Raw genomic sequence first — 13969 nt, 5'->3', positions numbered from 1 at the left:
AGTGACAAGAGCAGTGCCAGGTGATGGTGCCAGTGGCATCAGGAATCAGGAACAGGTGCCGAAGCCAGAGGCCCCCATGGTGCTGAGCAACAATGGGACCAGGGGTCTGGAGATGCCCGCAGTGCCAACTGGGACCACTATGTCGCCCTCAGACCTGCTTGGGCATGGGGGGATACACACCAAGCTAACATGTCAGTCACTCACCCCCTGCAGACAATGGATATTTGAATTCAACCAGCAATGGTGGCCTTCCAGCTATTTGCCGCGGCTCTGGGAGGTACCCTGCTGCTGTGCGAGCTGAAGCTGCTTGAGGAGGAGGAAGCTGCAGCAGCGGAGCATGTGGCAGTGGAGGGCTCTGCAGCGGAGGAATTGGAGGCAGCTGCCCAGGATGGAGAGCCAGCTGCTCAACAGGCCAAGGAGGAGGAGGCACAAAGCAGGCGCCGCATGAGGCCTTGTGTGTACCGGCAGCACTTGTCTTTCGAGGACTTGCTGGACCCAGTGTGCGGTCGAAGGCTCCAGCTGAGCAGGGAGAAAATGCGACATATAACAGAATCATCGAACTTACAGTGCAGAAGGAGACCATTTGGCCCATCGAATCTGCACCGGCCCTTGGAAAGAGCACCTTACTTCAGCCCACGCCTCCACCCTAACCTTTTAAGCATGAGGAGCAACTTAGCATGGCAAATCCACAGGGCCTGCACATCTTTGGACTGTGGGAGCACCCAGAGAAAACCCACATAGACATGGAGAGAAAGTGCAAAGTCCACACAGTCATCCAAGGCCGGAATTGAACCCGGGTCCCTGGTGCTGTGTGGCAGCAGTGCTAACCAATGTGCCACTTTGGCACCCACAGTATCTGCCAGATCTTGGCCCACCTGGCACCACAGGGGTATGGGGGAGGACACCCAATCGGTGGCCATCAAAGTTACGGTTACCCTGAAAATTTACGCGCCGGGGTAAATTCCAGAAACCAAGTGGCGACCTGTCCGGGATCTCACAGACCTTGGTGCACAGGTGCATCCCTGCTGTCGCGGAGGCCCTGTACCCTGTATGCCCAGGCAGCTCAGTACATCCATTTCACTGTGGACCGAGCTCTCCAGGATGACGAATCAGCAGAGTTTGTCGCCATCGATGGAATGCCCAGGGCCCAGGGGTTGATCGACAGGATGATTGTCCCCCGACAAGCACCTGCAGATGACAGGCTACTCAACGCCAACCGAAAGGGGTTGCACTTGATGAACGTGCAGCTGATATGTGACCATCAGCTGAATATCATATACGTGTGTGCCCGATACCCAGGCAGTGTGCACAATGCCTTCATCCCAGCACACTCGACTATTCCTGACATATTCAAGACCACCGTACCCAGCTGGGGATTGGCTCCTGGGTGATGGGGTTATCCATTGTGGGCGTGGCTGATGACACCTATCTGGAGGCTACGGACTGACGTAGAGACCCACTACAATGCCGCCCATATAGCCACCAGGTGCCTGATTGGACCATTCTGGAAGGGCCCTCCAGTATGATGTCGAGAGGGTTGCCCGCATTGTCGTGGCTTACTGCGTCCTCCACAACATCGCACAGCAGAGGGCTATGTGCTAAAGGATGAGGAGGAATGTCAGGCCTCATCCGGTGAGGAGGATTCGGGAAGGAAGAGGATGAGCAGGACATGAAGCCCAGGCAAGCAGGGGAGGCGGTACGCCGTATGTGCCAGAGCCAACACATACAGGACGTTCTAATCAATTTGAGGTTCACAACCCACCCCCCCTCCCTCCCAGCCACCCCCTCGTCTGCAACTCCTCCATGATACATACCTGCCGCACTGCGGGCTGTGGGCTCTTGGTTGGGAGTAACACCACGGGTTCAGTCCTTGGGATGGAGGAAGATGACAACCCGTTCTACAGTGAGCTCTGGTGCTCCACATCGTTTGGCAATGTCTGACTCCCGCCCACGGTAGCACTTTCCAACGTCCACCTGGGTGATCCCGGCATGTGAGCTGGCCATTCATTCACACTGTCCCATCGGATCCCTGGAGTGACTGTGATGGGGACAGTCGAGGGGCAGTCTGGTGTTGGGTGGGGAGCCTAGCCCAGGCCTCCCACAACATCCACCCATTCCCCACACCTGCCTCTGTGACCAGTCCACCCCTCACATCCATCTGATGGAGCACCTAGATAGTTTGTAACAGTGTGAACAGGTGTTTAATGTGAAAAAATATTTACAGATCTGCGCCCTAGCCCCGATAACTAGACTGCACCCTGCACACGTGCCAACTTAACTGGTATCTAACTTTCTGGCCTTATGGGCCCTAACGGTACATTTAGGTAGGTCCTAGGACGGTACAGCAGGAGTGGAGGTGCCCTGCTGTGACGCCTGCCCTGTGACAAGGTTGGTGGCCATCGACTGGGCGCCCAGGACTGGATGAGCCCGGCTGCTGCTCTGTGTCCCAGATGGCATGGTGTGACTTCTTCTGCCCGTTGTCATCAGAGTCACCAGGGGTGGCGGGCGAGTCCAAAGTGCTGTGATCATCCGGCACCTCTCCTGAGGGAGTCACCGGCATGTGCCCCACCACTTCCTCCTCCCCCCTCGGGTTGCCCGATGGCCCCCGGGCTGCTCCATGGAACGGGGGCGCAACAGGAGCTATCCCCGTGGGCCCCCCCTTCCCCCCCTATCTGGCACTGCCAGTCCTGGAGGGACACTCTGGTCTCAACCAGGGTCTGTATGCATTCGGCCATGGAGCTCAGGGAGTGGACCATCTCTGTCTGGGACTGCGTCATATCACGCAATCTCTGCGCCACGTTGCTCAGTGCCTGGGCAATGTCGCCAATGTTCCCAGCCATGGCCTGCTGTGACTCATCCACCCTCAGGAGCACCACTGCAATTTCCAAGTGGCTCGGGCACATGGTTGCCAGTGAGGCAGAAACCCTGTGCTAGGTCTCGGCCAGCAACTTCACAGAATGCCCCAGCCCTTGGACATGGCATAACCAAAACCATTGCCCTCAATGCCTCCACTGTGGACATCGTCTGGGCAGTGTTGGCCTGGGTAGCACACATTTTCTCACCTCCTCCTGTGCATGATTATACCGCAGGCCAGGGGGGGGGACGAGTGCTGGCCAGAGGGGGGGAGGGTGATGTGGTGGTGAGGGTGGGTGTGAGGGTGGTGTGGGGGTGAAGGTGGAGTGGGGGTGAGGGTGGTGTGGGGGTGAGGGTAGGTGTGGGTGGTGTTGAGGGGCGCTGACACACGTGTCACAGGGTGTCACTTCCTCGTTCGCAGCCGAACCCCACCCTGGCGACCTCCCTTTCCTCTGAGCCACCGAACACGTCCAGGGCAGAGTTTGATGTTACCATATTCAATTTTGATTGAAACTTGCTATGTAATTGCCTAAACATGGGCTTACAGCACACATTTTGTAAAACTGTAGATGATACAACACGTAGAATTCTGAACTCTGAGGAGGATAGTGGTGAGCTTTAAAACCATTTAGACAGGCGTGTGGAATGGGTAGAGAAGTGGCAGATTAAATTAATTTGGAGAAATATGAAATAATTCAATTCTTAGAACGATAATATAAATAAAGGGTGGAATTCTAAATGGGGTGCAGGAGCAATCACCTTGGGGACTTGGGGGCAGTGGTATATGTGCACAAATCATTAAATATGGAGGATAGTAAAGCATAAAGGCAGCACGGTAGCATTGTGGATAGCACAATTGCTTCACAGCTCCATGGTCCCAGGTTCGATTCCAGTTTGGGTCACTGTCTGTGTGGAGTCTGCACATTCTCCCCGTGTGTGTGTGGGTCTCCTCCGGGTGCTCCGGTTTCCTCCCACAGTCCAAAGATGTGCAGGTTAGATGGATTGGCCTTGATAAATTGCCCTTAGTGTCCAAAATTGCCCTTAGTGTTGGGTGGGGTTACTGGGTTATGGGGATATGGTGGAGGTGTTGACCTTGGGTAGGGTGCGCTTTCCAAAGCCGGTGCAGACTCAATGGGCCAAATGGCCTCCTTCTGCACTGTAAATTCTATGATGATGATGATAAGGGATCTTAAGATTTCTAAATTAGAGTATCAAGAACAAAAGCAAGGTAGTTATGATAAACCTTTGTAAAATCCTGGTTCATCCTCAACAGGAATACCTTCGCTCCAACCAATCCATGATTCTATAAATTAACAATGATATTCAATCGCAGAGCATTTCCTATCATCAATATTTCAGGGGGGTAGTTATTGTTACTATGAGATCAAATTTAACAGTAATTCTGCACCGACACACCTCACAGGTCACAATAACCCAAATGACCAGTTAATCTCCTTGTTTTTCGTTAAAGTTGGAATGCTGGCCTCCCCCTGCCTTGGGAAAGGGCAGCATAATCAAAGACCCGTTTCACCCGGGTTATTCACTCTTCAAACTTCTTCCATCAGGCAGGAGATACAAAAGTCTGAGAACATGCACAACAGGTTCAAAAAACCTCTTCCCCACTGTTACCAGACTCCTGAATGACACTCTTGTGGACTGAATTGATCTCTTCACACATCTTCTTTCCTGAGTAGTACTGCACTCCATGTGCTCACCCGTTGTCTGTGCCTATGTATTTACATGTATTTACATCTGTCCTATGTTTTTTTCTCATGTATGGAATGATGTGTCTGGACTGTATGCAGAACAATACTTTTCACTGTACACATGACAATAAAACAAATCCAACAATAGCATTAGGATTCCATGTTCTTTGTCGAATAATAGCATAGGAGCTTTAATTTTCAGCAAAAAAACAAATGCTTTTTTGATCTTATGTATCATTCAGAGGATAGAATCCTTTCAATACAGCACTAAAATTAGTCTGCACTAAATGTTCAAAAGCCTGTGTAGATATTGAGCCCACAGCATTAAGATCTCAAAGCGAGAGAACTACCAAATGAACCAAATTGAACTTGGTCAAAATTCCACATATCACAATTACTTCCATGTGATAAACAGATGTTTGATTTTGTCTGGTTGATGTACCTTTAAAAAAATGGGTGTTTATCAAATAGCTGCAGTGATGTCAGTGTGTGGGTGGAGCTGGGCTGTCTGTCTGGCTTTTAGTTTTGTTTTGAACTAGCAGCTGCAGTGTGTCTTAGTTTTGTTTAGAGTTGGAGAGCTGCATTCACAGCAAGAAGATGTTATGATCTCTCTGCAGTCTAAAGAATGTCTCCAAATCACTTGATGATTTCAAAGTAATACCTGTTTCTGTAGAGAATTTACACCTGCTGTCTTTAACTTATGGATGTTGTTTGGGAAGTTATTAAGGGTTATCTATATAGTACTGTATCTTTTAGGGGATGGTCAGGATTGGTAGTTGATAAACTGTTTACTGTGTGTTTATAAAACATTGACTGGATTCATAGAATAAACATTGTTCTAGTTTTAAAATACTTTTTGTTCTCTGTTGCATCACACCTGTAAAGTGGGCCCTTGTGCTCCCTATAACCAAAACCTATGAAATGTTGTGGGTCAGGTGAACTCCATGGTATACTTTTGTGTTCTCTAAACCCTGGCCCATAATAATTTAACTATTCAACAGGATCTGGTACTGAAGCAGGTTGTCCATGCTTACATTCAGTAAAATCCAGAAGTCATTCCTGTGACTCATGATGAGCTTTCATAATCATGAAGAATTTCTCAATGATATGAAATAAATAATATGTTCTATTGTTGGTTTTTTATCACAATCTGCAGAGTCCAAAGATTCCTGAGAATGGATTTTTAACAGCAACCTTTCAGCAATGTGGTAAAAAACGCTCAGAAACATGCTTGACGTCCATAACCTACACCAATGATAAGGTACGAACTGAACCCATGAGCGGCAAGATGCTAATTGGGATTCCTTCAGAGTTCATATATACGTTTCAGACTAGAACACCATCATGTAGTGCAGAGGTTTGTACTTCTACTGAGGCCCACATGCCACACACCTGGCAGAGGAGGAAAAATCAATTGACATATGATTACTGAGCCATTGTTACATCCCCCATGGGAGGAACATTGATGAAGACACAGGAGGAGATCATCTGACATTGGATGTTAGTGGTTTAATGGGATTTTGTATGGAGTGGGGGTATAAAATTTGGAAAGTTTCTGTCCCCCCTCAGAAAAAGCCAATACATGTGTTTTATTGTGCTGCAATTGAAATTCTTGATGGATACTCAACTCTCCCAAAATACATGCATCTACTTTTACATAGTTCGTTTCTCTGCTCAGCAACTCCTGTGGTAGGGTGCTTCTTGCTGATTTTTACAGTGGATCACCCAACTTTGCAATGGAAGTGTTAGATATCTAGGGCGGGATGCTCCATCCTGCCGCGTCACATTTCTGCCTCACCCGCTGGCAAGATGCTTTATAGAACATAGAACATACAGTACAGAAGGAGGCTATTCGGCCCATCGAGTCTGCACTGACCCACTTAAGCCCTCTCTTCCACCCTATCCCCATAACCCAATAACCCCATCTAACCTTTTTGGTCACTAAGGGCAATTTATCATGGCCAATCCACCTAACCTGCACATCTTTGGACTGTGGGAGGAAACCGGAGCACCCGGAGGAAACCCACGCAAACATGGGGAGAACAGGAAAACTCCGCACAGACAGTGACCCAGCGGGGAATCAAACCTGGGACCCTGGCGCTGTGAAGCCACAGTGCTATCCACTTGTCCTACCGTGCTGCTTCGTTATGCTGCCGGTCAATGGAGTTTCCCATTGTGGGACAGCCCCACGCTGCCGGCAAAACGGAGCATCCAACCTCGACTATGTTTAGCTGTTTTCCCAATAACACCTGCAACAATTACTGTTAACTTATTTTGACAAATGACAAGCCCCTTTCCCTCCTTTCATCACTGTTGTTTCACGTTTTAGTTGCTTCACATTAAATTATAACTTAATGTTCATAAATTATTCTGCTTTCTATTTGTTTTCAGTTAAATATTGAAATTTCAAAACAGGACATGATAATAGTCAATGGTGAAGTCAAGAGGTTACCTTTTAAAACAGGTAACACATTCTATTCCCACAGAACATGGAGCAATTGTTATATTGAAAGCTGGTATGAATGAAAAAAAATTATGGTCTGGATTCTCTGAAAATAGGACTATGTCCCCACGCCGGTGTAAAAATGCTGGTGTTGCACTACCGAGTTTCCTGAAAAAAAATGCAAGCCAATTCACTTAGCTTCCGGGGGCTAGCAGGGACCTGGAGTGCTTCACACAGCTTTGGCTGCAGATATGGGCTCCCGTACTTCCGGTTTCGGCGGACGGCGGCGATCTCCAGCGGCCGCACTGAACTCTACGGCGGACCGCGGAGGCCTCTGGAAGATGTAGGCAACCCCCCCCCCAATCAGCCACGTGCCCGATGATCCATCTGGCCCGATCTCCCTAGGTCGCCCATAAGTCATCACCCCCATCCCATTGCCCGATCCCCCACCCCCCATCAGGGCGGCTGCGGACTGAGATTTTCGGGGCCCAGAGTATCGGCGGACCGGCACGGGCCCGATTTTAGCGTCAGATTGGATTCTCCGCCGCCCCGCCAAACGCAATTTCGGCACAGTGCTGCGGAGAATCCAGCCCCATATCTGTGTTAAGAACTCCATTGGCGTTAAATGCGAGAATATACCTTAGTGGTGTATATTTTCAATTTGGTATACTGCGAACCAGGGAGGAATAGTTCCGTCTTTGTGTGAACAATTGATAAAGAATATTTATTAACTTAAAAGGACCAAAAGCATGATAAGAAGGACTATAATACACTACAACACATATTTACACTGATAACCACACAAAGTATTCCATGAAGTTACCCCTTTGTTCCCAACTACCTACGTTCCCTGAACTCTGAGATGCCCCTTTGTTCCCAAACAACATCCAATATAATGGGCGGGATTTTCTGATCCTGAGGCTAAGTGTTGACGCCATCGTAAACGCCGTCACGTTTTCTGACGGCATCAACATGGCCTCAGGATCAGCAATTCTTGCACCTTCAGGGGGCCAGCACGGCTCTGGAGCGACCCACACCGCTCTAGCTGTCGATCCTGGCATCAACTGGGCGCCGCGGGGTCAGTGGAACCGGCGCCAACGCACACATGTGCAGTGGCTCCCTTCTCCGCTCCAGCACTGACGCAACATGGAGTATGGCTACAGGGGCCGGCGTGGAAGAAAGGAGGCCCCCAGCCCGAGAGGCCGGCCCGCTGATCAGTGGGCCACAATTGCGGGCCAGGCCACAGCCGAGGCCCTCCCGGGGTCGGACCTCACACCCCCCCACAGGCCGGCCCTGGACCCTTCCACGCCAAGGTCCCGCTGGATAAGACCAGGTTAGAGCGGCGCCGGCGGGACTCGGGTTTTTTGGAACAGCCGCTTGGCCCATTCCGGGACGAGAATCGCCGGGCGGGCCCCCGTAGAGTGGCCCCCGACCGGCGCCACGCCGACCAGCCAGTGCCAATGGTGCCGATTCGCACCGGTCGCAGCGATTCTCCCGGCCAATATTACTATGAGCTAAATCCAGCAGATAATTACCACACACAGTTTATTTGGACATGTGTCTTATGGTTCAACAAAGGTGAAATCTCCTTGATTTGAGTTTTGATCTTAACCAGCTGCCTGTTTCGCAATAACTTGTTTTCGGGAGACTGTTTATGCATCTGGATTTGACTGTGATGGTAGCTGTGACCGTGTCCCCTTTCTCCAGTTACTGTACCATGGATATATCATTCTTTTCTTTAATGTTCTCCACCCAGTGGAGGCTTTTAGCATATACAATTTCTTAATCAGAAAATCATACAGTACAGAAGATGCCCTTTGGCCCACTTAGCCTGTCCTAACAAAAAACAACTCTAATCTATACTAATCCCACTTCCCAGCGCGTGTCCCATTGTCTTGAATTCTACGATATTTCAAGTGCTCATCCAAGTATTTTTTCAAGATTGTGAGGTTTTCTACCTCAACTATCCTCCCAGGGAGTGCATTCCAAATTCCCACCACCCTCTGAGTGAAAAAACATTTCATCAAGTCCCCTCTAAACCTCCTGCCTTTCACCTTAACATTATGCCTCCTTGTTATTCGTCCTTCAAGTCAGGAGAACAGCTGCTTTCTATCCACCCTTTCCATGGCCCTCATAATCTTATACAACTCGATTTGAAGCTAGCGTCTGGACTAGCCGTATAAGTACAGTAGTTCCAGGAATAGGTGAAAGGCTAGGAATCCTGCGGCGAATAACTCCACAAAGCTTATCCACCATCTACAAGGCATAAGTCAGGAGTGTGATGGAATACTCATTACTTGCAGGGATGAATGTAGTTCCAACAACACTCAAGAAACTTGACACCATCCAAGACAAAGCAGCACATTTGGTTGGAACCCCATGCACAACATTCAATCCTTCCACCACTGACGCACAGTAGCAATAGTGTGCTATCACAAAGATGCACTGCAGGAACTCATCAAGGCTCCTTATGCAGCACCTTCCAAACCCACAACCACTACCATCTGGAAGGATAAGAGCATTGGATATCTGGGAACATCACCACTTGGAGGTTCCCCTCCAAGTCACTCACCATCCAGACTGTAAAATATACTGCCGTCCCTTCACTGGCACTGGGTAAAATCATGGAATTTCTCCCCAACAACATCATGGGTGTACCTACACCTAAGGGACTGCAGCAATTCGAGAAGGCAGCTTTCAAGGGCAATGAATGCTGGCTTAGCCAGCAACATCCACATTGAGTAAGTTAATATTTTAGCTAATTCTCCTTTTCTTTCTCTCTATCCCATCCCTGCCCCCCCCCCCCCCCCCCCCATCTCTTTTTCAAATGGGCTGTTCAAATTAGAGAGAAAAAATAGAAAATGCTCGAAATACTCAGCAGGCCTGGCAGCATCATTGGTCAGAGAAATAGAGTTAACATTTCATTTTAAGGATCTTCTCTCTCCATTGGTACTTCCAGACATGAGGATTTCCAGCATTTTTGTTTATATTTCAGAGTTACAGCTTCCACAGTATTTTGCTTTTGTTCAGACATGAATCTGTTTTAATTCCTCGCACACACTCTGCAACACTACTGAGTATAAACTTAAAAAGTTTCACAAGAGAATTTCCGGCCCTTCGGCGCCGGCTGCAGCGGCGCCAACCCCTCCGCCGTCCACCTAGCCCCCTAGAAAGGTGAGGATTCCTCACCTTGGGGGGCTGTTAACGCCAGAGTTATTGGCGCCGGTTTTCCTGCCGCTGTGGGGACATCGCCCATTTTCAGAGAGTCCTGCCCATCGTGATCACGGCCTTATGCACAATATTGCCAAATCACACCTTATAGCGGAGAATGGATTCATCCTGTGTGGTTTATGGCTATGACAATTAATTTGAATTATCTTGCTGTGTTTTAGGGAACATTACAATTTACAGGCAGTCCTCAACCTATATCCAGGTGAGCACTCTGTCTGGCCTCGAAATGCAGATCCAGGTTGACCCAGTCTTTCAGGCGTATGTTAATATTGGAAATGATTTCTTTGGCACCAGTACTGGTAAGAGTTTAAGCACAGTTAAAAGTACTGCAGAATAATTTTTTTAATTGCACATATTCTCTCACACTCGGAAAAATCAGCATTTTCATCCTTTTATTTTTTTTAAATTTAGAGTAATCAATTATTTTTTCCAATTAAGGGGCAATGTAGCATGGCCAATCCACTTACCCGGCACATCTGTGGGGGTGAGACCTGTAGGTTTGAACCCGTGACCTCTGCGCCATGAGGCAGCACTGCTCACCATTGTACCACTGGGCTGCCCCATTTTTATCCGTAATCAACAGTAATTAGGCGAGCTTTGAAACATTTGTAGGATTTCTGGTTGGTATGGAATAAAAGGATCTGGAATTCAACCATGCTGTGCTGACAGCAGTGGTACCGAGTGGTGACTGCAAGGTAATTTTGTGGGCTGAATATCAACCAAGTGGTGACTGAATATTGTCCACAGTTGAGTGTAAGATCATCTGGAAACTCTAGAGGAATTGGCCAGAGCCTAAAGATCATAACATCCGCTTCATGGCATATTGGAAATTACAAATATTTATAGATTAGCAGGTTGAAAGCATGCAGGCCAGTGATATTTGTTGAGGGAGCCCCACCTTTGGAAGGACATTTCAGTCCAGTACAAATGGCAACTGCTTCAATGTTTAATAAAGCGAGTCTAGAGCAAGGATCAGAATTGAGCAAGATAAAAGTGAATCCAGGAAAGGATATGAATTGTGAAATTCACTGACCCAGAAATCTATAGACACGCAATTAATTGAGAGAGTTTAGAAAGCAGATGGTCATTTGCTCAGAAAGTAAGGATTAAGAAATTTGGAAGAAGCTTAGAATTTAAGAAGCAAAGCTAGTATGACAAACAAAATAACAAAGCAATATTGACCAGGATACTGGGGATAAATCGCCTGCTTCTCTTTAATGAGTTGAATGGCCTACTTGATGCAACATGTTGGTAACCCAGAGGAAATGTCTGATCACATAATCTGAAATCAGAATTTGGTACTATGTATGATTGTCACAACATTTCTAGCTCTTTGTTACCAATCTCAATGCTCTGATGCACTACATCGCACATTGACTTGAGAAGGAGGCTATGATCATTATTATCATGGAGGTTCATGCAGTTCAATTTGTGAGCATCTGACTCCAACGTGGTCATGAGTGAGGAGCGAGAAGCTTGTGGCCCTTTGCAATCTGAAAGAATGAATGTTGATGGGAAATGCTTGCGGAGTGGGTAGAGACACAAATTTTGCTTATTGATTGCGAGGCAATGATATCTTTTCACATACAACTCCTGTGCAATTGATTAAAGAGAAATGTTAAGCAATGTTGCAAAATTAGTGTCACCAGAAAAAGATTGCATCATAACTCTTGGATTAAGAGTCCTTGAAGGTAGTCGTGGTAAGGCTAAATGGTTTAGATGGAAATGACAGGCACTCAGCAGAATTAGCAGAATTAGAATTACTTCAAGATAAAATGCCTTATGAATAATGTTTTATCTTTGATAAAAGACAATATATTCCTATTGTAATATGCAGTCCTAATTCTGTTTCAGGATTGTGTGGTAATTTCAATGGTGATCCCAAGGATGATTTCAGGAATAGTATGGGAATGTTGGAGAACAGTGCTGCACCTTTTGTGAATTCCTGGCAGATTGATTACTACTGTAAATCTGCTATTAACAAATGGACATGCAAACCTACCATGTTAAACTGTAAGTATGTTTTATATACGCATTAAATTATACTTTGAATTGGTTTATGGCATCCTTGGAGCCAAGTGGGCAATATGTAAATCCATGGTTTTTAAGGTCCAGAATATGGACCAGACAATGGGATAAAAGTCTCCCTGCCTGTTGTCTGCAGGATAATAATTTGGGGTGGCACGATGGCACAGTGATTAGCACAGCGGAACCAGGTTCAATTATGACCTTGGATAACTGTCCGTATAGAGTTTCCACGTTCTCCCAGCGTATACGTATGTTTCGTCCGGGTGCTCCGGTTTCCTCCCATAGTCTAAAGATGTGCAGGTTAGGTGCAGTTACAGGGATAGGGCATGGGCTTGGATGGGGTGCTCCTTCGGAGGGCTGGTGTAGACTCAATGGGCCGAAATGCCTCTTTCTGCACTGTAGGGATTTTATGATTTTTCTGAGTTTGTGCCTGGCCTGCCTAGCCATGCAAACCTGAAAAGTTAGGAGTCGCAGCCCATGATTTTCACCTCAAATGCACCCATCAGAAACGTAAACTGATCTTAAGGCTCCACTTGAAATGGATATGAGCAGCAAAAGCTCACTCTTAGTGGGTATCTTCCACAGCGCAAAGCTGCAGCAAAGAAAGAAAGGCTTGCATTTATATAATGTACCATATGACCACAGGACATCTCAAAGTTCTCTACAGACAATAAAGTACTTTTAAAATGCAGCCACTGTTGTAAATTGAAAACGGGAGCTAATTGTACACAGTCAGTTCCCACAAACAGCAAATAATCTGCTTTTGTAATTTTGATTGAAGGATAAATGTTGACCAGGACACTGGGAATAAACTCCCTTCTTCTCTTGATATCATGCTATGAGATCTTTTACATCCACCTGAGAAAAACTCTTACAAACTTTTACAGATGCACCGTAGAAAGCATCCCATCTGGCTGCACTACATCTGTCTCCTATCTACTTATTTAAAGAAATAGTTTGGATTTGGATTTGGATTTTGTTTATTGTCACATGAACTGAGGTACAGTGAAAAGTATTTTTCTGCGAGCAGCTCAACAGATCAATAAGTACATGAAAAGAAAAGAAAAACATAATAGGACAACACAAGTTACACAATGTAACTACATAAACACTGGCGTGGGGTGAAGCATGCAGGAGTGTAGTGTTAATGAGGTCAGTCCATAAGAGGCTTGTTTTGGAGTCTGGTAACAGCAGGAAAGGATCTGTTTGTGCGTGTTCTCAGACTTTTTTGTATCTCCTGCTGAGCTGAGACCTGCTGCTCTCCTGTGGAGCTGAAAAATGGGAAGGGTGCAGTAACATTGTTGGGACTTTACTACAGGCCTCCCAAAAGCGAGCATGAAGTAGAGGTACAAATATGTAGACAGATTATAGAAAAATGTAGGAGCAAAATAGGGTGGTTGTGATGGGAGATTTTAACTTCCCCAACATTGAATGGGATTCGTGTAGTGTTGGAGGTGTAGATGGAGCAGAGTTTGTAAGGAGTATCCAGGAGAGTTTTTTTAGAGCAGTATATAAATAGTCCAACTCGGGAAGGGGCCATACTGGACCTGGTATTGGGGAATGATCCCGGCCAGGTGGTTGATGTTTCAGTCGGTGATTATTTTGGGAATAGTGATCACAATTCCGTAAGTTTTAGAATACTCATGGACAAGGACAAGAGGGGTCTGAAAGGAAGAGTACTAAATTGGGGAAAGGCAGAGTATAACAA

The 13969-nt window shown here is 46.9% G+C and overlaps 1 protein-coding gene across 1 annotated transcript in view; it reads left to right on the top strand.

Annotated features, from left to right (window-relative positions):
- Positions 1-13969, top strand: part of LOC119971581 (mucin-6-like) — a 246839-nt gene that overhangs the window by 146898 nt on the left and 85972 nt on the right. Inside the window, exons 13-16 of the mRNA XM_038807348.1 lie at positions 5716-5820; positions 6951-7023; positions 10395-10532; positions 12088-12246. Of these exons, the coding sequence (XP_038663276.1) occupies positions 5716-5820; positions 6951-7023; positions 10395-10532; positions 12088-12246 (475 nt within the window). The remainder of the gene's footprint in view (positions 1-5715; positions 5821-6950; positions 7024-10394; positions 10533-12087; positions 12247-13969) is intronic.

The sequence above is a fragment of the Scyliorhinus canicula genome, chromosome 9 (assembly GCF_902713615.1).
Source record: "Scyliorhinus canicula chromosome 9, sScyCan1.1, whole genome shotgun sequence".
NCBI lineage: Eukaryota > Metazoa > Chordata > Chondrichthyes > Carcharhiniformes > Scyliorhinidae > Scyliorhinus > Scyliorhinus canicula.
This window is presented reverse-complemented; position numbering and strand designations above follow the sequence as displayed.